Here is a 26,178-nt window from a genome sequence, read left to right as displayed (position 1 = left end):
GAGATGATCTAGAGCTGACCGTACAGCACTTGATTTCAAATGCACTTCAAGCAATCAATCTGACAGCAGACCTCAAGGAGTGCCATGCAGGTCTGCTCTGTGCGTACTTCGTTTGCTGTCTCACGGTGCTGGGAGGGAAAACACGCTTCTGAAAGAAACACACTGTGGCCCAAGTTGCAATAAAGCAGGCACTGGAGCATCAGTAGCTGTCACATAGCTTGGCCATATGAGTACCTGTAGATATTACTTATATTGCTTTTAGCAGCATAACACAGTCAAGAGAGGATTTCATTCGTTATCACTACCAACTAATTAATGGTGTTTGCAAGACATCAGCATGGACAGGTCATAGGCACAGCAGCAATGTACGCATACAGAACAATATAGGTATACAAATACGTGATACATGTCTAGTATCCACTATTCATGCCCAATATCCATTATATGTGCCCAATATATGCTGCAGACTCACACGGTGCCTACTTCTAACATTCACTGCCTAGCTAAACTGCAAAGTGGAACTGGTCCCAGATTAAAATTGCATTGAATTTCCCATGACAATAATGAAGGGTTTTGATAAAATTACTCTAGAAGAACTGCTCGCAAATATTAATCTATTTGCATTCATAAGAAATATAATAAAGAATAAAAAATACTCCTGACAGTTCTTGGCAGCTTTGCCATTAATTACATAATTGAATTCAAGGTAAAGCTAGTCTCCAGTCTCAGCCCCCAGTACAATGTTTTTAAAAGTGATGGGGAAAAAAAAAAGAAAAAAAAAAACAAAACCAAAAACCAAAAACCTGCAGCTTTGTGCACCAAGCTGTGATGAAACTCTGCCTTCCAGCCCAGCTGAGCTCACTGCTGTGCTGGACAAAACTGCTGCTAATCCTGGAGACATTACTGCACTAAAACAACATCCCCAGAACTCACTGGGAAGCTGCTGTGAGTGCTGCAGGTTGCCAGCAGCTCCAGGGGAGGACTTGGTGGTGTCCAAGGCAAACAGGGAGGAGGGAAATCCCAGCTGTGCTCCTTCCATCGGCTGCATCCCAGCTGCCTGTGGGAGGACTGCGCCCAGCAGGAGCCTGGCATGGGATGGCTGCTCTCCAGTCCTCAGCCACACAGCACAGCTGGGACACAGCAGAAGGATAATTCCCATGTTTGTTCTTTACCCCCACTCTGAGATTCCCTTCTAATATATATAAGTAACAATGCAGGAGAGCAAAATAGAAGGAAAAAGCCCAGCAGGTCATCTAGTTTATTGCTGTGGCATATGGGCTGCTTTCCCTCTTCTAACTCCAGGCATTTGGTCCCACGCACGTGCAGCATGGCACAGATCCCAGTGGGGAACTGGAAGGGCTCTCAAGGGGACTCACGTTCCCTGTCATCACCCACAGCCCGGGTGAAGCTCACTCATAGAAGTGCTGGTCAAACTGAGCCCACATCCTCCCAAGGAAGGGTCCTGAAGTGATCAAACCATGCCCACAAATGGCAGGTCTGATGCTCAGCCAAGTGTCCAACTTCAAATGCTCCCAAGATTCATCTTCCAGAGATTTTTTCTTTTATGATCACATTTAGTTTCGCCAGCCCCGTTCCACACTTTAACCATTCAATATGTGACAATCCATCTCCCCTTCTCCTGACACACCTCCTCCAACTTCCACCTATTTTCCAACTCTCACTTTGGATCAGATAACAAACAACTGTTTGCCATTCTCATCCTCCACACCGTTACCACATCCTCAGCCACGACCAGGCTGAAAAGTCTTTGCCCAGCAACCACAAAACTTTATCTGTCCTTCCAGCTTGGCCCATCCAACCAGTGCTAAACACTCAGCTGACACCATAAGCACTGGGCTTCCCTCAAAACCTTCAGAAGATCTCTCTTCCATGAAGCATCAGATTGTTGCTGAGCCCTTTCCAGTAGAATACAGAAACCTGCAAGTTCTCAGACTGAAATCCTAAATATTCACGGTGGAAATCCCACCAGCAACTAGTGAGGCACTGGCACAAACTGCCCAGAGAGGTTATGGATGCCCCATCCTTGGAGACATTCAAGGTCAGGCTGGATGGGCTCTGAGCACGGATGGAGCTGTGGGTGTCCCTGTGCACTGCAGGGAGTTAGACCGGATGGCCATTAAAGGTCCCTTCCAACTCAAATGATTTTATGACTCTGTGAATACCAGAAGCAGCACCCATGAGAACAGGAGCGTCCCCAAGGCTGCTGAGAGCTGGTCACTGGGGCAGGAGCTCAGCTGCACCCCTGTGCCCAATGCACACAAAAAGGACAGGCTGCTGGGGTCCACTGGGATGACAGACAACTCCCACTCTGCTTCCCTTAAGGAGCTCCATCCCTACTGCCAACGTACCCATACAGCCCTATGACCACAGCATCTGAATCCCACCACTATATGCACCCAAGATACAATGGGAAATGGCCATCAGTCCCATTCCATGGTCAACTAAAGTCCACTGAGTGACAGAGGGTGACACCTGGGCTACTAAACCAGACACAGGATAACGAAACAAGTGCAGGACAGCCTCATTACAGAAATGAGCATGCAAGCAAAGGGCAGCAAGCAGTGGCTAGTTGGCAGAGCCTGCCTCCTGCCTGCCTCACTCTTCCTGTTTTAATGGAAAAGCTGCTGAAATATTCCCTGTTCATTATCCAAAATGCTGCACACAGGCCCAGCTGCAGGGCTGAGCCAATATACAGCACATCAGAAAGACATTGTTGCGTAATTTCTGTCAAGTAATTAGTGTGCTCCGCAGCACACCAAGCCGAGAGTTTTACTAGCACTAAACAAGGTTAGCAGATTTGTAAACAGCTTGCTATGGAGTGATATTTTTCTGCTCGTATCGTCTAAAAATATCTTGGGAGAATTTGCTCCAGTACAAATGGCTCTGCTTGAAAGGGCTTAGAACAACAAAAAAAGCTTATGATAATTCAGAGCAGGTTTCCACTTTGTTTGCCTGCCTGTCGCTCGCTGCTCAGCTCTTAGCTTCAAACAGTTCCACAGCTCAAACCTGGCTTTACTAGAAGAGCCTGCTACACCAGAAAGGAAATAAAAACTCTGCTAATACCTAGCTCCATCCCTTCCACATGCTCTACATGACATTATGCGTGGTCAAACTACAGTCACTTGCTCCCTCTACTACAGGTCCAAGAGAACCAGAGGATGTCCACATGGTAGGTGAAAAGACATGGCAGGAGAAGACACTTGGGTCTAGAGAAAGCTCAAAATGCTCCACAGCTTCTTAAGTCCTGTATTAAACAACAAACACCAGACTTTATCCAAGACCTTGCACGTGGCACCAGTCCCCAGGGGAACAGCACCCTGCTGCAGGGAGGGGGATGCCAAAATGGCCCCCTAAGAACCCAGGTTTGCTGTTTCCTGGCTGCTTGCCCTCAGCTGAGAAGTAAAAAGAGGTGTCAGTTCATCTGTTAATGCTCTTGGTTCCCCTTGGGATTCCTCAGGTCCTTTTGTTTCACTCTCTGGTGCTGGAAAATGGTTCCATGCACTCTCGTTGTAGCTGAGCACACCTCCACCTGCAGGGAGGACTGGAGGGCCAGCAGGGACTGAGCTAAGTGCTGCTGCACCACCAGGAGCTGATCCTTACTGCTCGGTCAGGCTGGATCCTCAGCTCTTGACCAGGGATTTAGAGGACACACATCCCCAGAGTCAGCACAGCAATGCTTAAATACTCCACACCGACCAAGAAGGTGCAAGGAACTGAACCATGCTACATCTCTACTTGTTTCATACAGTCATGATACTGAACCCAAAAAAAGGCTTTAAAAACATTCACGCTCGTGGCAAGTGACTGAGTCCCAGCCTAGATCCCAGAGCTCCTTGGAGCAGCCACAGTCTGGTGGGACCACAACCAAATGGTTGAAACACTGAGCAGCTGTTGAGTACCACTGTTCCCCTATGCTTGTGGCCAGGTCTGGTCACTTTAGCATTTAACTCTATTGGCTTATTTGGGAAATGGGAGACCACTGGGAGGCTTGTTATTTCATCCATGCTTATCGTTAGGAAGCTGCTAACAAAACCATGGAGACCTCCTGGTGCCTGGGAAAGGCAGGAAGAAGAGTACAAAGTGGCACACTTTTTACACTTCGTTGGGAAGCTTTGTAAAGTAATTGGAGTACAAAGTCAGGTCTAATTGATGTTTGTATTGATTGAACTGCTCCAAGTCTTAATTTTGGTTGTAAAACTCACTTTAAAATAAAGCCATTTATAATTAAGACAGGATCTGTAATTAATGGAGTTTTATACTCATAAAACTGCCTCCCTCATCAGTCTAAATTAAACTCTACATGAAAGTTTTTGCAAATTAAATACTGTAGATGCCAAAGCTACTTTCTCCAAACTCTTTGCTATTTTTATTAATGTCAAAACGTAAGTGATTTGGAGATGTGCAGAAGTGATGAAAATTGATATTAAAAGATGAGATGGTGTTCTCATTTGCTGCGAGAGCAGCTGAGCCATGAGCCATTTCCCACACTCCAGTCACAGAACTAATAGACGGTGCCTATTGCAGGAATTTGTGTCAAGTTGCAACACAAACTTGCTTTTAAAAATAACAATTTCCTCCAAAAGGGTCACGCCAGGCCACCAATCATGGCTCTCAATTTCAAGTGCCAGTGGTTACTTCAACCAGGGCTGTGTGTTTGGCCATGTCCCCAAAGCTGCCTGAACCATTAAAGAAATCCTCCAGTTTTCCAACTCTGGTAAGTGTGGTTGACCGTATGACTCCTTCCAACTTGATCTCACAGGAAATCTTTACAGCCATCAACCACAATATTTACAAAGCACAGATAATTTTGGGTTTGTGGCAAGAACATAAAACATCTTGGGCATATGCACACAGATAAATGAACCCCAATAAATCTGTTTGCCTTTTGCAAGAGTTGTCTCGTCTTTATCTAGGTAATTAGCTACTCACTTCTCTAAAGGCTCCCATTTAATTGGGGTTGCTGTCTTAGTGGAATATTATTTCCTCTTCCCAAAAAGGCCACTACTATTTTTGCATCACTTTTTCTTTTCTGGCTGCCACATTCTGGTTTTCCTACTAAAATTAAAAAGTCGCTCCAGTGCTCACCAAGTATTTATGGCTTGACAATTCCTACATATATCCCTGAGCTGGCACCCATGAAAGCCAGTCACAGCTGCCCAGCATTTCCCCACATAACTTCACACGTGTTTTGAAGCTCAGGTAGCCACTGCAAAGCCACTCCAGAACCCAATAGCCTCAAAGCTCCCAAGCATCATTCATTGCCAATGCCAGACTTCCTTTAGTCCATTGTTTTAGTTTGTTTTGCTCCCATCCCATCAAAACCCCAGAGGTCTGGAAGAGGCAAGTGGGACTGGAGGAAGTTGGCGGATTACTAATGAACTACATAAATTACCCCTCTGGTAATTACCCAAGGGGCTAGGGTTCAAAAGAGCTTATTTCTCTTCCATCATCCATTCTCAGCTCAAGTGCTTACACCAGCCTGATGCATCACAAGCAAGGCCAGGACAGGCTTCCAGCCATTGCCAACTTACATATCCCAACACATCATCCATGTTTGTGCACACACACACACAGACATAGGCAGACCCAGGACCAGATGGATGTCCTGACTTCTACCACTGTTTTAGGGATGCTAAAACCTAGGCTGTGGGGATGGAACTTGCTCAAGGAGCCAGCACTAAAAAGCTTTCCATTACAAAGAGACACAAAGAGATAAACCAGTTGTCCAATTCCTCCAGCTGCAGAGAGCGAAAGGCAAGCTCTGTCAGTGGGAATTTTGCTCCTCGCATCAACAGGATCAGAATTTCACATCTGCAAAATAATCACATTTCATTTTGATGACAAATCCCTTCCCAAGCTGGAAGCCAAGCAAGGAGGTGGGCAGGGAGACTTCAGCCTCTCAAGAAACACCTCGTGGAGGTTTCTCCTGCATGGCCAAGCAGGGTAGGAAATGCAGAGATGCTCAACCTTCGGGTTCAAACACTGTTCTGACAGAGACACACGCAGTGCCAAGGTCAAGCAGCTATCAGAAGAGCTTTTTATGTGCCAGGATTTCATGCTGCGATTTCAAACCTGAACTGCCTGGGTGCTGGAAAGTGATAGGAAGTACAATAACTGCACAAATTACCTGAAAACAGCAGCTTTGGGCTTCTGTTATTGCAAATAAACACCACCAGAGACATCACCCCATGCGATACTGAGTCAGCACTTCTACACTGCCAAACTCCTGTTGTGCCATAGCAACACGCGAGGTGTCCGTGGCAATGCAGAACCCAGACAGAAGCCTTGACTCTCTGCACTGTTGCACAGAGGACAACAAACTTAACCTGCCAAAAAATTCCTCCAACTGCCTGATTAAAAAAAAAAAAAAAAAAAAGCCCTCAAGAGCTCTTGGGAACAACTTATAAAGTGAGGTGCTGCTTGTCTTATCCAACATCCTTCCACATTTTTATTATGTGACCTTCTCCCGCTAAATGGGACGAACGAGCCTTGCCCTTATCGACAGGGCTTACAGCAAGCAATGCACGTCTGCTGTGTGCTATCATAGCAGCCAGCAAGTGCAGGTAGGAAATGCTGGACCCCAGTGGAAGACAGCAGAAAGCCTGCGGCCAGACACAGCCTCCCCCCAGAGCCCACATTGAGCCAGGCTCTTTATTTGCTTTGCTTCCACCTCCCCTGCTCGTATATTCCAGCCTTTATTGCAAAAAAATGAGAGGGAGGAGGAGGAAAAAAAAAAAAAAAAAAAAAAAAAAGATGAGGAGGAATATAGCAAAATAAGCTATTGAGAAACAAGCCTGGAAGGCAACTGAAATCAACTCTGAAGAATCATCAGCTACCTGACCACTTATATAGCTCCAGAATGGGGAGGAGGATGAAAAGCATCTTTTCTTTTTGCATCTTGGTCCAATCCAAATTCATATAGTTTTACTGCTCAGAGGCATAGCTGAGCACTGCCAGCAGCCCGGGCTGGGCTCGTGGAGCTCATCAATGGAGCAATTAAAGCATCTGTGACAGCACAAAGCACTTGCAGTTTAGACTCATTGCTGACCTCAAGGGAGGTCTGCAAAGATCCCCAAGTCCAACCCCAGCTCATCCCACCATGCCCACATCCCTCAGTGCCACATCCCCACAGCTCTGGAACACCTCCAGGGACGGTGACCCCATCACTCCCTGGGCAGCTGTGCCACTGCAGCACTGCTCTTTCTGAGAAGAGATGTTCCCTAATATCCAACCTGATCAGCCCTCAGCGACTGAAGGACCACATGCCCAGGCTCCCACCAACACATACCATGCTGGTTGGCTGCCCTGCAGGAAGCACAGGACTCAGTGAGCTCAAAAGTACGAGTTTGTCACACCTTCAGGACAGGAATAAATCAAACAGCTCAAAATCTAAACGAAACACTTCGTTTTGGAACAGAGCAGATTTCTCTCAGCTCATGGAAAGTGAAAACGCAAGAATAAAAGTGTGCTGATTTGGCTGCAACAAAAGTGGGCCCCCCCTGTATTATTAACTGCTGGTGGACTGAAAAACCCCTTATTTACACAGCTGAGCCTGTGGGCAGTGCCTGCCCCGAGTCTCACTGCCAGCCCCACAGGTACAGCCCCATGGAGGAAGGCTGAGCCCAACAGCATCTCCTATTTCCCATTGGGAGAAGCAGGCAAAGGCATCATTTCACCGTAGAATGGCCTGGGTTGAAAAGGACCTCAAAGATCATCTAGTTTTAACCCCCCTGCCATGGGCAGGGTCACCAACCACCAGACCAGGCTGCTCAGAGCCACATCCAGCCTGGCCTTGAATGCAATATCCTCCAACTCCCCCTCTACTTTCTTCCTTTTCCTTCTGCAGCACTGAAATCAGAGTCACAAAGTGGTGACAAGCAGCATTTAAGTACCTGTGATAGGCATTTCCCCACCAGACGCCTTGCAAACACTTCACATTTCAGAGGCAGCAACGACTGTGTCCATGCAAAGGCCAATTTACTCCTTGTGTGCAAACACGGAGAACCACTGAGGGAAAAAAAGCTCCCAGTCTTTTTTACCTTTGGGAAGTAATAGCAATTACAATCAGTTACACAGCCGTATTTCTTTTCCCTCCCCATCCAAACCTATTCACAAAAATCTCATGCCCTGGATTAGATTTAGTTGAAAGAAAAGTAATGAGATTTGCGCTTCCTAGCAAATTAAATAGGAACTGCCCAACAGAATAATCCTAAAACTCCCAAAATACTGCCTCATCCCACATGTTGCTAATAGGTTTGTGCTCTAATGGCTTATTTAGAAAGAGGGATTTTTCCTAAATGACAACCTAATGCTTTGCATTTAGGAACGTGAGAGTATATTTTCACTCCCAAGGCTTTGTTGGTGTATTTCTTCATTTTTCTGACATAATTCTTATAAGAAAAATAAAAATGATACATTTGAGCAAAACTCCGTGCTGCTCTGCAATAACTGAAAATACCAAATGCCAACCTCTCTGAAAGCTGCATTCCTTGCTCTTGTTGCTGCTGCAGGATGCAGTGTGGGGCAGAACAGCTCCCTGCCTGCTGAAGCCATCCCAATTCCTGGCAGATCTCTGATCCTATCCACTCTTCCACGTGTTTGGTGCTGCCAGGACTTTGCACACCAGCTCCGTGCAGCCTGTGATCTCGTGCCCCAAACATTGGGGTTCACGTGATGCTCACACAGACCCCACTGATCCCCAACAACACCACACCAACCCTTCTCTCTTTCTGCCCTCAGGGTCAGACCCACTGGCCACAGATCCAACCAGCAAACACCCATGGAGGAAAAAACAGATCCCTGCCCATCCCGCATAGCTCTGGCTGTGAAGGACCAAACAGGACAGCATCGCCATATGATGTGCAAGGCATGGAACCTCAGTCTAACCTCAGCCTGCAGAATGCCGATATTTTAACTTTATTTCCTTCAGAGATTGGATGATCTGAGCCATGTTGGCACCAGCCTTAGGAGCTGCAGCGATTTCACCCTATGCTGCAGTGGCTGCTCTGGCAGAGGAGGCTCACAGAGCATCCATGAACTCCTCTCTGCCCAGCTCCAGAGAGCTGTGCTGCACACCCTGAGCCCTGAAAACATCCCTGTGTCACAGCAGAGAAGCAAAGGCAGCTGAGACCTCGCTCAGCCTGCACTGCCCTTGCTATTAATGCTCACTGGGGTCCTGCACCCACCTCCCCCAAGCACTGCAGTCACCCTGCGGGATCAGCACCCTCTGTTTTCAGAGGCAGGCAGGAGATAAGCCTGACTTCAAAGGGTTTGTGCTGATCCCCTTTGATGTCTCCAAATCCAGCCAAGCCAGAGAAAGCTGCACGTCCCCGTGGGGCTCCTTCTCCTTCCCCCTACACCCATCTGCACTGGGACCTGCTGGAGTAGCTGGCTGTCAGCTCATCAGCTCTGGGAACAGCCAATACAGTGCTGGATGAGGCTCCCCATCACCTCTCCCTCCTGCTTTCCCCAGCTTGAAACTTGCAGGAGACTGCCCGATGCAAACCCCAAGTTGGGATGCTCAGAGCAATGGCTCCTGCTCACTTTCCCTGACATTTGCACTCTTTTTTCCACTGAGACCATGCTGAGATTATATCAGAACCCACAAACAGGAAAGGGAAAACGGGAAACTAAGATTTCCAGCAAGCATCTCCCATCCCAACAGCTGAGGGAAAGCCAGAGGGTCATGCCAAATCAGAGTTCCCCTATGCCAGCCCCAACCCACCCAGCTGTCACCATGGGCACAGTGACATGGGGACAGGGGTCAAAGCAAAGCCATTGCTCACAGGGAGCAAGATGGACGATGCTTGACCAGAGGTCCTCTGCAGCACGCCAAGCCGCAGTGGATTTAGTGCTCTCCTCTCCCCCACAAGCATCACTGTGACTAGGTAAACTGAGGCATAAAGCGATGGCCAAAGCATCCCAGGGAAGAAGTAGAAGCAGAAATGGATACCTGAACTAACAGACAACTAATTCTTACTTTGGAATGCTCCTCTTCAGAAGCTCTTGTCTGACAATGGGTCCCCAGAGCAGCAGCTTTTTGCAGATGTTTGTGGTTTGGTGAAAGGCCACACCGAGGGAGGCAAGGGAGCTGATGCGAGATTTGCTTACCATGACTTAATTAATCACAATGGGCTGCAAACACGGTGAGCTCACACAGCTGGGCTGCAGCATTGATCTCTGCAGCTCAGAGGGGCACACGACACTGCAACAAGGGCACGTGGAGCACATGCAGAGTGTCACATCAACATCCAGATCTGTACATATTTAATCTCGCTGTAATTAAAGGAGGCACATGCAGCCCATCGATGTCCCTTCCACTGGGAAATGGTGGAGAAAACTGCCTTAGCTCTCCTTCCCAGCCCCAGGTATGTGCCACCTTTATGTCCAGGATGCAGCGGTCCTATTTTGGTCCCCATCCATTCCCACTGCACCAGGGGCACATTTCCACAGGTAACAGATTAAGGATGAGGCTCCTGAACCCACAAAGCAGCATCGACTGGCAGAAAAGAGACTTGCCAGAGCCAGGGGTGTAAGGCAAGGGACAGAGGAAACATGAAAAATTAATCACCTGGCTGAAAAGCTTGCATAAAAATTTAAAAAATCATATTAAAATTTGTACAAATGTGTCTCAATATGATTTAAATGCCCTTTAAAGTGCACTCAGCTCTGGATCTGCTCCATCCCTGTGCCCCCGGGCTGCGCAGGCACCGAATGCCCGTCTCTCCACCAAGCCCCATGTATTGGAACAGCAGTGTCCAAAAAGGGCGTGGGGAGCCAGACACAAGGTGAGGGAGCCCAGGTGAATAGAGATACAGCCCTCAGCCCTCCTCCCACCCATCCTAAAGGGACTCCTCTGCTACAATAAACCAGAAGCCTTCACTCCAAACCAAGGATATCTGAATCTCCACCACCAGTACCTCGCTCGCTTTGCCAGCCGGTTCCTATAACTATGTCAGCATCACTGGAGCTCAAACAATCTCTTTAATTGTTGTCCAGATGGCATCCCTGTAATTCTAATTTGCTGGCAGCCAATCTCATTTTATTTATACCCCCTTGCTGTAAGGATTCTTCCCTCTGAGATGATGCTTGGTATTACATTTCAGGGCCAAGAGCTCTGGTTAAACCTCTCCCTGCTTACCCCGATGCCCTGCACAGTGGGGATATGGGATGGGGTAACAGAACCTCCACGAATCCTTCCCAAAACATGCACCCCAACATCATTTGTTGTACTGTGTACCCACCTGCCAGGCTCTGCCCCCTGGAAGGGTGCTGTCTGGAGCAAGTCACACCTTGCTTCATATGATGCAAAATATTCGTGCTGCACCCACCGTTATGATTTTATTTCAATGAAGGCTACTTCATACCTGAAACTATCAAGTCCCAAGGAAACCCACACTGCCATTATCATACACAAGTGGAACGTCAGCAGGAGGAGCTCGGTAAAGTCAGGGATACAGCTGCTTCTGCCCACAGAAGGATCTGCATAGTGATGCTGCAGTTTTATATTCAGAAACACGAAACACTGTTAAAGCCCAATATAAAACATAAATTACTCCATTTCCAGCCATGATCACTCACAACGGAGACAATGTGGATGAGCCTCTCTTTTAAAACAGACCTCTGCCAAAGAGAAAAACGAGCTCGATACAGTCCCATGCAGTTAATTAAAGGGCTGCTCACTGGAGCCTGTACTCTTGCCCACAGCCCAGCCAGCAGCACAACCCCCCACCACCCCCTGTCCCAGGGCACTCCTTGCACCCCCAGCACCACGGTGCTCCCCCTGCTGTTTCTCTCCCATCCCACCTTCCCAAGCATTTTTCTTTTTTTCCATGGGCAAAGCGCCGAGCGGAGCAGACGCAGCCCTGTTGCTGCTCCATGAGTCAGGGACGTGACTAATGCCTGTCCCTTTGGATTTCCCTCCTCAAGCACACTGCTGCTCCTCCTCACCTGGGACCGAGGACTATCTTATCACACACCACAGCCTCAATTCTCACCACGTTTTTTCCATAGGGCTAAAACAGCATGGCTACACAGCCAATACGTGACCATCCTGCCTGCTCCTCCCACAATAAGCCCCCAGCCCCAGAAGCACAACAAGGGTGGAGGCACGCTGCTGTGCAGCCCCAGTGCTCCTCCAGCTGCTCCTCTCTGCCTGCACTGTTGGCACGCGGGAGCCGACTGTTAATTTAAAATCCATATGGGCATCGTTTATCCATGCCCTTTAATAATTTCAAAGAGCTGTTTTCCAATGTACTCTCACTGTTGACTTCTACACCAGAGCCCAGGAAACAAGGGACCCAGCAGAGAGCTTCTGCAGGTGGCAGGAACCAGGTAAACACACCCTACAACTTTGGGTACAAGCTGCAACGATCCCCAGATCATTGGGATCACCAGATTCTCACCTCAAAGACCACTGCAGGGTCCCTGTTTCCTGGGCTCTGGTGTAAAAGTCAACAGTGAGAGTACATTGGAAAACAGCTCTTTGAAATTATTAAAGGGCAGCCCCATTGCACAGGATGCTCTGCTGATGCCTCCACTTTGGGCTGGCAAAGCCATGAGCTGCCATTTCCACTTGGGATGTCAGCCTTAGGGACTGCAACAGGCTGATTCCTACAAGCAGAAAAAAGACATTTCCCAACATTTCCCAAGCCCATGCACGTGTCATAGACCCCACCTGGGTTGGGAATGCATAGTCTGAGCCACCAGATGCCCGTAAATGATCCCAGTGCTGCATAAGACATACCTTCTGCGTGGGCATGGCTGATTGCAGGGAAATCTGGGTCATGTAAGGATTTATCACGATGGCTTTCTGGACAGATAGCTCCTGCTGCGGTCCACATGTGGGTTTTCACTGCAAAGCACTCCGACTGGAATGCATTTCACAGACACTTTCTGCAAAGCCTACTTAGAATGCATGTGCCTTCCTTCAGGTGATATTTGTCAGATTCCTACTATGGAAATGTTTTTACCTCCTGACAATACTCTTTAGATAGTGCCTATGGAGGTGGATGACTCAAGCCTGACTCGATGATTTCCATCCACCATTTTTTATTAAAAATACCCCTAGCAGTTTGCAACGTGAGGCCAGAAGCTTAAAAGGAATATGGAAACTACAGAGCACATACAAACCGTGCCACAATTTTATGTCACTTAACAACAGACAGAAAATTTATATGTAAAACAGTTCCTCCCAGCCTTAATTTATAATCTCATACCTGGAAATGGCTGTGCATATGGCAATAACATCCATCCGAGAGCCCGTGGCTCTCCATGGTCCCTCAGAGCCAGGTTATGGATAGCCTGCCACTTCCAACCTCATCATCTGCTCGGCATAACCAAGTTAAGCATCACCTAATACAGCTTCCAGCCAGTTAATTCCCTTTGTGACAGCGACAGCTTCCAAACCCTTGCTGCTACTAAAGAACCACAAACAGCAAACGCTACACCAGGAATAAGCAAGCCATTGGTGCAACCTGTTATAATGCTATAATGGGATGATAACAGCAGGGTGGCAAAGCCTTTGGCCACAGCAAATGAGAACAAGCCCAAACACAGCAGCCACAGATGCAGAAATGAAGTAAAAGAGCTGCTTACCTTTGGAATGCCTGAGGGAGGCAAGGTTCTCCAGCAAAAGATGCCCTCGCCTCCACTGCCAACCCTTAAATGAGTCCTGGGGAGAGGTGGATCCTGGCTCCACACTTCCAGTCATTCAAGTGCATTGGATGCACCTGAGCTCCCCTGGGCTGGCCATGCCTTCCTACCAGGTGCTCAATCACTGTTTCAGGCCTGACTTAGCATTTCCACTACACCTCCAGCCTCTTCCCTTGCTGCCAGTGGAGTATTTAGAGCAGGATGGAAGAAAATAGAGCGCAGTCGAAGCCAACAGATGGCTGATGCAAAGTTTTTGTAGGGAAAAATAACCGGTGGGAGAAGAGGAGAGCAGCATTCAAAGCACACTGCTATGAACGGTGTGTGTTCATCCAAAAAAAAAAAAGGACTCCTTCCCTCTCCGTATTGCTTTAAGACAGAAATATTTTCAATTTCCTGATCTCCACGCTGCCCCTCCTCCATGGCAGCAGCAGCAATGCCATGCCCCAGCCGGGCAGCACTGCCCTGCAACATCCCAGAGCCAACACACCTGCAGAAACCCTTCACAACACAAGCAGTATAGAGATGTGCAATGCCAGATGTGGAAAAAAGGGCTGGGACATTTGTTGGTTGTCAACAAGTCAGATGAGTACTGAAAATTCCCACTGACTTCCCCAGAAAGTACATTAAACCTTTAAAGCTTTAAGACGTGAGCCTGGAATTAGCCAGCAGGCTGGGACTGCCTTGGGATCCAAATCTCATTGACAAAAGAACCACAGGGAATTAGGCATCTCTTTCCCAGCCTATGTGATTAGACACAAACACATTATTGGCACAGAGCTATCACAGCTTAATACATCCACAAAGCTCCCACACAACGACATCAACTTCTCACAGAAGAACACTTTGTTGTTCACTCTGAGATAATTCAGGCTCGATGGCAAAAAGGCCCATTGTGATTTGGGTTTGGACAGCGAGCAGTGGGGCCTTCAACCATTCCCAGCACACCTGGGCTTTATGCTGGTACCAGTAACAAATCCCAGTAAGACAGTGCCTGCATACTTGAAGTTATCTATGATTTCCAGTGGTGTGCTCTGGGAGCTACACACAGAAAAACATCTCCAGCATCTTAGGCTACTCTGGTTTTAGTGGATGTGAGTCAATTTAGTGTCACTTCTGCATTCACAGGTAGGAAAAAAAAACAGCCTGAGGTTGAGCTCTTCTCTGCTGAGCTGAGAACTGGGGCAAATCTTCATGGCAGAAATACAAAGCCCTTGAAGATAGGTGTTTGTAAAGCAAAAGGCTATCAGAAAAAAAATATGTATAACTAAGTTGTAACAAGAAGCCCGTGCTTAACAGTCAGAGAATAAATGGATGATTAGTTAAAGAGCTCTAACCGTTCTGAAGAACGAAGGGGATATTCTTTGTGAGCAGAGATGAATGAAATCTGCTGCTCTCCAATTCAGCAGCCCGGTTATAATAGGGCACGGACCAAATTAAATGGATGCAGCACTCACATTAGCGGCGACTCGGTTGCTGCCTTCTCAAAAGGCAGCTTCTCTACGCCTAATTCACTTCATTTGCTGTTAATTAATGGAGATGACCCACGGTGTCTTGAGGGCTGGTTTCTCCCCAGGGACAGCGCGTTCCTGCACCACTGCTCCCATCCAAAGCTGCCATGGGACGTGATGCTGAGGGACACCACCCAAACTGGGAAGGGCAGAAATGGGATGGAGTTTCTGCATCTGAGCTTCCTTTCCACATCCTACATCCTGAGCAGGGACAACAGCTACGTTTCATCTTGCAACACAATTTGCCATCTGTAGGATGCACAAAATTGGAGCCAGTTCACCCAGTTGGACAGCTCAGTCTCAGTGTCCCAAAAATGCTCAGAGGATGCTCCTCCAGTCCCTGTGTCCCCAGAGTGCCAGCTCAGCAATGACAGAGGCTTGTCACGTTGCTCGTCTCACCTCAGCCGCTCCCAGTGCACACTGGGAAGAAGAGAAACAGTGGCAAATACCCAAAAAACATCCTGTTTCTACTTTAGATAAGTTACTGTCAAGCTTGCAAAATCAAAGCCAGAGGTTTAGAGTTGAAGAAGCTCATAAACTACAGTCTGATTCACCAAAGTGTAGGTGAGATGGGGGAGGGAGGGTAGAAATGCTGCCCTGTTCTGCCAAAACGCCTCCAACCTGTCCTGGAAGGACCGTTTCCACCTTGCACCATTCCCTTGCTCATTTACCCATTAAGTTCTCCATCGAGACCACTGACTGTCATCACGGCTCGCACCAAATGTCCACTGGGAAGCAAACCAAAAGCTTCAATTAGTTCCAACGCCCTCAAAGACCAGCTGTCAACAACATTAACTGCTGCTCCAAAACGACCCTGGTGAGCCACAAATTGTCTGGAAATAAGAACTTCCCACCAGGAACCAGACAGGGAGTTTACCTGGCCTCCCAGTCTGTCTGTGGGGAGAAGGGACAAGCAGCAAACAATATGTAGGGGAGAAACTGTGGAGGTTCTCCAGGCAGCAGATGTGGGTGACCTCCCTGCTGGCTTTTGCCAGTCCATGGCCAGACTGGGCTTCACATCACTGACCTGGAGAAGGGAATTTTAAAGCCCTTTCCAGTTCCCTAAGCCACAAGCCACTTCTGTGTGCCTCGTTACACTGAGAAACAAAGAGAAACCTTTTGAAAGGCCACAGAACTAACAAGAATTGCTCAGGAAGACAGACTCAGCTCTGCAGGTTCCCAGGGAATGGCTGAGAACATCTTAATAGAAAACCATCAGTCCAATTTTTTCTTTTGCAAAGTTTTGCCCAGAAAAACAACAGCCTTACTCTTTCAAAAGCTGCCTTATTTCCAGGCAGAAGGACAAAACCAAAGGTTACCATCAGCCTCCAGCTCAGCACATAACTTTGGTCAGGGAGCTCTCTCTGTCCCAGACCTGCTGAGCCATCTCCCTTCCAACCTTTGTTGGGAGAGCACCTTTCAGGTCATTGCATGTCAGTGCTGATGATAAGGTGAAAACGAGCCCTTCCCATCCTGAAAGCCCCAGGAAAACTGCAGGGGCATCACTCACCATCCAGTTCCTCCACGGAGATGTTGGCGAGCTGCTCGCTGTCGCTGCCAGCGGAGAGCGATCGGTTCAGGTAGTTGCCTTTGTACAACAAGCCAGCTGTTACATGGTGGAATGGCATCTTCTCCCTGGGTACAAGACAAAAGGGGAGAGAAAGGCAGATTTTAATGATTTCTCATGGCTCACTCAGAGCAGTGCCATAACCTGCCTTGAAGGAGCTGCCTCCCAGCCCAGTGTCCTCTGCATCCTACACCAGGGAAATGTGCACTGGAGTCAGGTGCATGAGTGATGGACTGCAGATTAAAGTTAGGTCTGAAGCAGGAGCTAAACAAATGGGGAAAAAAAGCAGCAGCTTCTTCCTTATGCAGGACAAGAGTTAGCAGAGACAGAGCAGCAGCACTGTAGTAAAATATGACTCCCTAACATACTGCAGTTTTCAGTACACAGATTTAGCATTTGACAATAATAATACAGTGCACAGAGGTGTATACTGGCATGCAATTACAAGGCACAGTGCATGGCTGTCAGAGCCACACATGGACCCTGCTCCAGAGCAACTGGGGGCAGCTCAGCCCTCACCCATAGCACGCACCGCAGTGTGTGCCTCCTTCCAGGCTGCAGGAAGAAAATTCTCACTCAAGCAGGGCCTGACGAAGAACATTTTCATTTCACAAACATGACAGCAAAGGAAAAGTACTGCTCAATGGGAGACTGGAGCAGGAATGTGTTTGCAAACTTAGCAGGTATAAACACCGCAGCTTAGCGAAGGGCAGCCATCTGCACAGACAAAAGTGGAAATTACTGTCAGCAGCACTTACACATTGATTTAGGATACAGAAGAAAGAGGCAAGTTTGCCAAAGTCAATTGGAATATTAAGAGGCAGATCTGTCATCTCCTTGGCTGGTTTCAATCAGCGCAGCCCATCATGGATCTGTTGCATTTTGTATTGCAAATATCAATCAGAAAAGCCAGCAGAGCCACCCATCCAGCACCACGAAGGACCTGATGTTTATAGGGCAGCTTTGGCTGCCTTATAGGGCAACCTGTAGGGATGTGGCCCCATTTGAAGCCATCTCCAAGGACACGTTCACCCCGTTGTGCCAGGACATCGGGATTCTCAGCCTTAAAGAAGTAAGTGCCACCCACAGCATCACACCCCAGCCAACAGTGCCATTACAAAGATAACCTGGCTCTTCCACAGCCCTGTGTTCCCACCACAGTCAATAAAGCAAACATATATATACCCACATCTATGGACTACTCTGTAACAAACGATGTGTTGCCTCAGTGAGTTAGTAAAAGCTTTAATGGACTCACTCAGAGCAAACCAACCCCGAGACAGAGGGAACGAAAGACACGAAGTTCCTCTCGTGCTGCTCAGCACGTCTCCCTAGAATCTCTCTGGCAGTAATTATGTAAATAAATCCTAATCGTAATTTTAAGTATTTTTATTTGGGAGCCAGCTTCTTCAGCAGCGCATTAGAAACCGTAAACAAGGTTTTCTTTTTCATTAGGCACATCTCTAATTTCCCAGCACTTGCCAATTAATGTACTTCGTTCTGATGGATGCTCGCTCTGACACATCGCTTTGCACCAGGGTTCGTCCCCCCGTTGGATTGCACGGGGCTGCCGCTGTCCCTGGTGCTGCTCTGCACCCCATAAGCAGCGCTGGGGAGGCACTTTGCACACCCTCGTCACTTCCCAGCCCATCCGTACAGCATTCAGACAGGAATCGATCCGCTCTTTCTCTCCATAATCACGAGCCCGATGTAACAGCCACTGCACTGCTTTTCAAAAGCCGACCAAATTAAAGAGAGATTTAAATGGGGCTGGGGCACTGGAACTGCACCGGAGGGACGGTGCTGTACCCTGTGCTGCTCTGAGGCACTACTGATATCGCTCTCACCTCTGCAAGCATTAAAAAAATACATTAAAAAACAACAACAATACGACAAGACATCTCCCCTGAGGGTTGACGTGCTTAAAATCAGCCCCCACCTGGGGTCCATTACTGCATTTTAATATACCAGGAGGGACCCATGATAGCCCAGAGTGAGAAATCCTGGATTAATTCCACCACGTAGGTGTGTTATTATTTAAAAAGTCCAGTACTATTCAACAGAAGCACTGCAGAGCTGTTGGAATTCAGTCTCCCTCCAGCTCTAAGGAGAGATGCTCAGCGCTGGACTTACAGCCAGGAACCCACACACGTTCTGTCCTGCAGGTGGGACCCCACTGCCACAGAGCCTCACAGCAGGAGAGAAAATGGAAAAAGAAGTGGCATAAAGGAGAACTCATAAAGCACAGCATCATCATCTGCAAAACACGCTGTGCTTAATAGGAATACACAGTGACCAATGCCCATCTGGGAACAAGAGGTCTGTCCTAGCACAGCCCATTTGGTCCTAATTCATTTTGGGCTGAGCCCAAAGGTCTGTGCGGAAAACATAGAAACTGTAAGGCCACTCCTACAGTGCCAGCTGAGATCCAAGGAAAACTCTCATACAAAGGAACTGGTGCTGATGGGACATGCCCTCTGCCATGGCAATGCCCATAGGCAGCGATACCTGTGCTGAATCACAGGGTACTGAGTGCTTCCCCCAACTCCTCTGGATGGGAGCAGGCAGAATGCTAGGGCTCCATCCACATCACAGTGTTGTACAAGTACTGCAGCAGGCAAGAGAGCAGCACTTTGCTCCTCATCCCCAACAGACCCATTTCCCACCAAGCATGTTGCAAGCTGAAAGTAGTCTCAAAGGCATAATGGGATTTTGAAGCAACAAAATCTCCTTGAATAGTATCATAAAAGCACTGACATTTAACCCAAAACCCCTCAAAGAACCCATAAACACACGTATGGAAATGTTACCATGTGCACTGTCAGAGTTCGATTCTCTGTGCCATGCTCACCAGCAGGTTACAGACTCGTAACACCCAGCACGGCCAGCCTTTCCCTTTCAGCACAACCATGTTGATGAGATTTACAAGATGTTTGTAAGCAATTTACCATCAGAAAAAAAAAAAAAAAAAAAGGAAAAAAAAAAAAGCTACACGATGCTCATGTACCCACGCTCACCCTATTTGCATTCTTCCCCAGCTCTTGTGATACGTTTTATAAGAAGGCTTTCAGACCCAATTGAAAATCCACACCACAACTACACAGGAAGGTTTAGCTTAAGCATCAGTGAACGAGATGGAATCAGGATCAATTTGTATTGATCTTGGATATCCCTTGGTAGTTACCAATTTGGAAAAGATTTCTTGCTAACCTCTTACCCACCTCTTCTTACGTGAAGCACAGAATGATGCCCAAGGGTTGATCCTGGTTTTGTGGCCTCAGGCACGTAACACCCAACATCACTTGCACTTCCTGGCCTGGACCATGCATATACTTTCTCTGTCCAGCTATAATGTGGAGGGTGATGGCTGCTGCCCATTTGAATGTAAGACACCTGGACTAACAGGTCCCTATCCTGGACGCCCACTGGTCCCACAGCCACCAGTACGAAGGGGTCATATGGAGCAGGCAGAAAGGGCACTGGTGGGAACGTAGTAAAAACTCTACCATAAACTGAAGTTGAGCAAAGTCTGAAGTTGAGCAAAGGGTTGAAGATGATGGAATGGAAAACACACAGGCATGGAAAGAGGACGCATGCCATGCAACAGTGTAAGTTACTTAGAGGTTGGCAACACTGCCCACAGCAGAGGGTTGGAACTGGATAATCTTTAACATCCCATTCAATCTAAGCCATTCTATGATTCCTAGAGATAAAAAATACGGGACTGTATAGAAAATCCAGGAAGCAATTAGATGATACGGTAACCTAACTGTATCCGTAAGCCTTCCAGCTCCACTCTAAAAGTCTTTAAAGAGTCATCAAATGAAGTAATGGCATTAAAGATGCTTCTCCCTGCACCAAGAAACATGACAACATCTAAGGCAGTGAGAGTGGTGACTTCCAAACAATTCTGTCCTTCTCCCCGGAGCTGAATGTTACCCTTCAGGTGGGCTGTGTAACAACATACTCTTTCCACATATTTCCAAAGGGAAGAGCAGAATGCTATGTACCATCTGGGCAATCCCTGGGCAGTTTGATCCTTCGTGCTCCAGGCACAACATCCCATTCAGGGGACACATCCACAGAGCCTGATTGCTTCTGTGGTTTGCTCTGCCCCACAGACCATGGAGGACTCCCTCACCTCTCCCCAAGCAGAGAGCAGCTGAGGGTTGCAGCCAGGAGCAATGGAGCTGGACTACATCCACACATCTGCTCATGGCCAACACACTTAAGGGAAAGCAATTCAAGCATTTTGTTGCAGACATGTGGCTGTGGCAACATCCTGCTGCTAGGAAGAGCACTAAGTCACTCAGTCCAATGCGTGATGAGCCCAACCTACCAAAGGAAAGACCCAAAGAGTCTCATTTGAGCATGGGGAGGAGCTCCGAGGATGCAGGGAAGGGGCTCTGGGGATTTAAGCTCCTGCAGAGGAATGCAGACATCTTATTTAATCAGTCTCAACTCAGGTGTGTAAGAAGACCTGCGAAGGAAAAGTGTGCTCAGGCAGATGGCTTTTCTGTAGCTACAAAATCAATGTGAGTGGGTCTCAGGCGCCTTGGGATTGAGAAAAATAAGGTCTGCTGCTTAAGGAACCTCCAAAGAAAGTCCTAAAATAGATGCTCCCAGGGAGGAGAGCCTTTGAGGAAGTTTGTATTTTCTGGCTATTGATACCAATAAAGTCAAACCCCCAAAACCACATAGAAAGGTGCTTCAGGGCTGTATTTAAACAGATCTTTTGCAGGAAGAGAAAGACACGAACTTCCCCTGCACAGAGCCATACGCACACCAGGTCAGCTTTGGAAACCAAATTTCCTCTGTCTGTAATGCAAAGTCATTGGGTTGTGAGTGCAAACAAGCCCCAAAGCTTCCTCTGAAAGGGTTCTGTTTTTACTTCTGGCAAACAGGAGTAATCTCACTTCCTGGGAGCAGGGCTCCCTTACCCACATGTTCCCCCGTGCTTGTCACACAAGGTATGGCATTTGTGCTGGATGGGGTTATCTGTTGGTATTAGCCTAAGAAAACACTCCCCTGTTTGGGATAATGATCAAGATAATCGAGATCTCCGCCTTGCTGGAGGGGATAACAGCAATGAACTTCCCCCTGGTAATCAGGGAGTAAAAGGACTTTACAAAGCTTGGACAACTTTCAGCATTTAAGGATGTAACTGTGGGAAAAAGCCCTCTGAAATGAAGAAAACAAGTGCTGAGTGACAAGCCTAATGGATGCAGTGCAAAGAGGCACTTTGCAAGCCACCAACTTTCAGGATGGAGGACTACAAAGCACTTCAGATGGCTCCGAGCGACTTTATTCCCCACCTTCTCCAGGAATTCTGACAATCAGGAAGAAGAGGAAGGTCACTTTAGAAGACATCACATTGCTAAACGACCGAAACCACGCTGCTGCCTTTGAATCCTGCAGAAAGGAAGAGCTGCAGATGCTGGGTTGAGTATAAAATGATACATGCTCTTCTCTGAATGCTGAACATGTGAGAACACAACGGGACAGGTTTAAACCACAGTTGCTGTTTTTTATTTTTTAACTATGGCTCTGAGTGATCCTCAGCTTAACTCACTGGGAAGCGAGGGCTGCAGGGACCTGATAGCTCCATCCCCAGGGCAGGCACATCACAGCCAAGGGTACAGAGATGCCTTTCTATTCCAAAAGAGGATTAAAACTGCCACCACATCCAACCCACCTGCACTCCACCCATTCTCACAAGCTCCTCTCGGTCCCCAAACTCATCCCCTAACCAGCAATTCCAAGCCCTCTGGTTTTCTTCTCCCACTTTCTGCTATTTCTGCCTCTGGCTGCAGAGATGGAGGCCAGTCCAAATTTCATACAAACCAAACTTGTCTTTCATAGCATCACAGAATCACAGAATGATTAAGTTTGGAAAAGACCTCTAAGATCCCCAAGTCCAACCCCAACACACCTCTACCATATCATAACCACAACCCTCAATGCCACATCTCTATGGTTCTGCAACACCTCCAGGGACAATGACCCTACCACTCCCTGGGCAGCTGAGCCACTGCATCACCACTCTTTCAGAGAAGAAATTTTTCCTAATAGCGAACCTCAACATCCCCCTTGGTGCAACTTGAGGCTCTCATCCTATTGATTGAAAGCTTCTGAGCTGACATGAAAAAGCGAAAGAAAAACCAGCAATGAAATATAATCTCATCTTCCCATCTCCCACCCTCTAAAAATTCAGATGGGAACTGGGAATGGAGCTTTGCCCCTGGTGTGCAAGCACCCACCTCCCAGTCCTTCTATAGGGGCAGCTCCTCTACGGGAGGGCAGGACCCGTAGTGTGCATCAGGCTGCCAAAAAGACTAAAAGTCTCTTTATGGACATGATCAGAGTTTATGAGAGGAAGAAAACACAGGCTACTAAAAAGCTTTAAAGTCTAAAGGAAAAAGACTTCCACGGTGGGAAGCTGAGGCTATAAAGATGCAAATTGGAAATTAAGCAAGGGTTTTTAATGGTGACGGTGATTAACCGTTGGAACGAAGCACCAGGCCAAGCGACACATTGCTGTCTCCCAGACAGGAGCAGATGTCTCGCTGGAAGACACGCGTTAGCCAAGTGTGAGCTCCTGAGCTCCGAGCTGGAGATATGCAGGGAAGTCTGATGTCTCCATCCCTGGAGGTGCCCAAGGCCATGGATGGGCCACGGGCAGCCTGAGCTGGTGGGGGGACCAGCTCACAGCAGGGGTTGGGACAGGATGATCTTTAAGGTCCCTTCCAACCCAACCATTGTTGACTTTACGACTTTCTCCTCCATCTCCAACCGTTGGGTGTTGGCCTATCAGTGTCCCGAGGGCAGCTCGCTGAGTGTGCTTCTGTTCCCTTACTCAGGTCCAGTTGCACTCATTTCACACGCATAAATCAGACATGAAGACATTATTAGAAGCAATTGCTGGCAACCCCAGCACGCTGAGCAAGCAGCCTATTTGAGAAAACAATATACAATGGATTATTCATAACAGACTGAGTGCGTCACAAATGAGTAATTATAAACATGAAATATATCAATAATGACAATTTTTACAGCAGCTTCAACAAAGTAACACACTACAAATACCCTGTTGGTTGCTTATGTATTATTAATGAAATGCCAAAACATTTAGGTTTTTTAATAGGACAATTAATTACTCCTAATAAATGCGGCCTATGCCAGGCTTCTTCTTTAAAGGAGGCTTTGGACATCTGGTGAGGGCTCATTTTTAACAGCACTGGCTGCTGGTTCCTACAGAAAGTTTCCTTTAAGCTACGAGAATGGGAGCCATCAACATATATGAATGAGACAGAAAGTAATTAAAGCGGAAAGGGTAATCATAACACTGCCACAATTCCATTAAAACTCGAGGTGGATCACGTAGAAGTTTCAAACCAAGACTCACTCCGAGCATTTCTCCACCCCAAGCACCCAGGGCCATTCGTTTGAAAACAACCACAGCACTGCTTGGCTGCTCATGGGAAGAGAGACCAAACCTGAGCACCTCATCCTCCATTCAGAGGCACCAGACCCCACCAGAGAGCAGCTCAGCAGCCTCGAGGAAGTCTGTGCTTCCTTCTTTTCGGACTACCGGTCTTTGGAAGATCAGAGCGAAGCTGTTCCAAGAAACCAAAATGATTATTTCCTGCTGGAGCGCGGGATTTAGCTCTTGGGGTGGCACAAATTACAGCATCCTTCTTTTTATGTCAGTATTTATTTGAAGGGAATGTACAACAGAAATCCAAGGCTGGTTGTATTTTAAACCCACGAGCGCTCTGTAAACAAGCTAGACCCAGAGAGATTTGCGTGTTCCTTCTTGAAACATAAGGAGAACCACTGAGACTGAATAATTGAAAACAGTTACAAGACGTCATTTTCTTGTTTTCCCTGGGATTTGCTCCGGAGCTGCCTGCTCCCAGCCCCACTACCTGGCAGGAATGATCAACTGTTTGGAATCTCATCTGCATAACGCCTGACAGCTCCCCATGGGGAACCACTGCTGAGGAAGAGGAAAGCATCCGAACCCCTGTGCAGGGTAAAGCCAATATGCAGAAAAAAAAGAGTGCGGAGAGGGCATTTTTCTTCAACTGCAGTTTTTAAAGGGAGTCAGAACTGAGTACCTAAGCTTAACAACAAATGTAGAAACACATCCCAAAGAACACAGTGCTGTGACATTTTTGGTAGCATCTTTTATCTAGACAGGTCCCCACACCCTTTCAAACAAGCTACACAAATATGCCCGGGTCTCCAAACGCATCCCCCTGGGGGCCGCAGCAAGCAGGGGGGGGCGATGGCAAAACTCCCAATACCTTCACCTTCTGAGCACCTGATGGAGCTGTGGGTGTCCCTGTTCATTGCAGGGGAGTTGGGCTAGATGGCCAGTAAGGGTCCCCTCCAACTCAATTTATTCTATTCTATTTACTGGGACAGGCTGCAAGCATCAGCAGCGCTCGCCCGAGCAAAGGGCAATTTGCTTAGCTGTTTGCCTACAGCTTTGCAGGGTTGGGTAACCCTCTGCTGTGATCCCAGTACCTATGCAAACAGCTACGGTCCTGCAAACAGAGGAGAATGAAGAAAACCTCATTAAACCGGATCAATCCCAGAGCCTCATTAACTTCCACAGGGCTCTGCCCTACTGACCCCTTGGCAGAATCAGGCCCTGGGCTGCAGGCAAGTAGACACGCAAAGACAATTTGGGTTAGGAAGGAATTAAGCCAAATGGGAGCGGGATGTCAGGGGTGTCCGTTCCCTCTGCTATCCCACCCTGCAAAGGATGCGACCGAGTAGCTCCCTGCCTCCTGGGCTCCCTCACATTATTGCTTTACACGAACAAAGACCCCAAGGAAACTGTTTGCACACACACGTCCCCATAACAGCTATGGGTCACAGCACAGCATCCAAACCCCTGTGCAGAGTAAAGCCCCCAGTGGTGCTGTACAGCAAAGGGAGGTCTGTGCTGCTCAGCTGGGAGCAGACAGTCACAGCACACAGCGCAGACGGTACGGTTTGCTTTTAGCACGCTGCAAAAACGAACGTATATACAATTACACCCCTGAGCCTCCACAGGCAGATATTAAGCACGAGGAACAAAAGGGCACTTTTAGAGCCGCCCACCCGATTGCTATGCATTTCCCACGCCCTACCCATGGACTTCAGGTTCAACAAACGAAATCCACGCTGCAGCTCTAATTAAACGCCTTCAGTCGGAGAAACATTTTCAGGTTTTTGTGCTTTTATCAAAGTAGGTTGCCTCTAATTAAAAGCAGACCTGTGAAGCAGTTTGTTTCTATTGCCCTCCTTCCATGACAGCCCCAGCACTATTGCATAATGCCCTATGTATTCACTTCTGTTACTTGCTTACACTTTTTACACTGAAAATACAAGGAAATATCTTCCCAGGCCTGCAAAGCACTGATAGATCTACAGCTG

The 26,178-nt window shown here is 47.7% G+C and overlaps 1 protein-coding gene across 1 annotated transcript in view; it reads right to left on the bottom strand.

Annotated features, from left to right (window-relative positions):
* CALN1 (calneuron 1) overlaps window positions 1-16,810 on the bottom strand; it is a 94,368-nt gene extending 77,558 nt beyond the window's left edge. Inside the window, exon 1 of the mRNA XM_010721920.3 lies at window positions 16,693-16,810. Coding sequence (XP_010720222.3) covers window positions 16,693-16,810 — 118 coding nt within the window. The remainder of the gene's footprint in view (window positions 1-16,692) is intronic.
* Window positions 16,811-26,178: the final 9,368 nt, after the last annotated feature.

The sequence above is a fragment of the Meleagris gallopavo genome, chromosome 21, assembly GCF_905368555.1.
Source record: "Meleagris gallopavo chromosome 21, MGAL_WU_HG_1.1, whole genome shotgun sequence".
NCBI classification, from domain to species: domain Eukaryota; kingdom Metazoa; phylum Chordata; class Aves; order Galliformes; family Phasianidae; genus Meleagris; species Meleagris gallopavo.
Note: the sequence above shows the minus strand (reverse complement) of the source record. Positions and strands in the feature narration are given on the sequence as shown.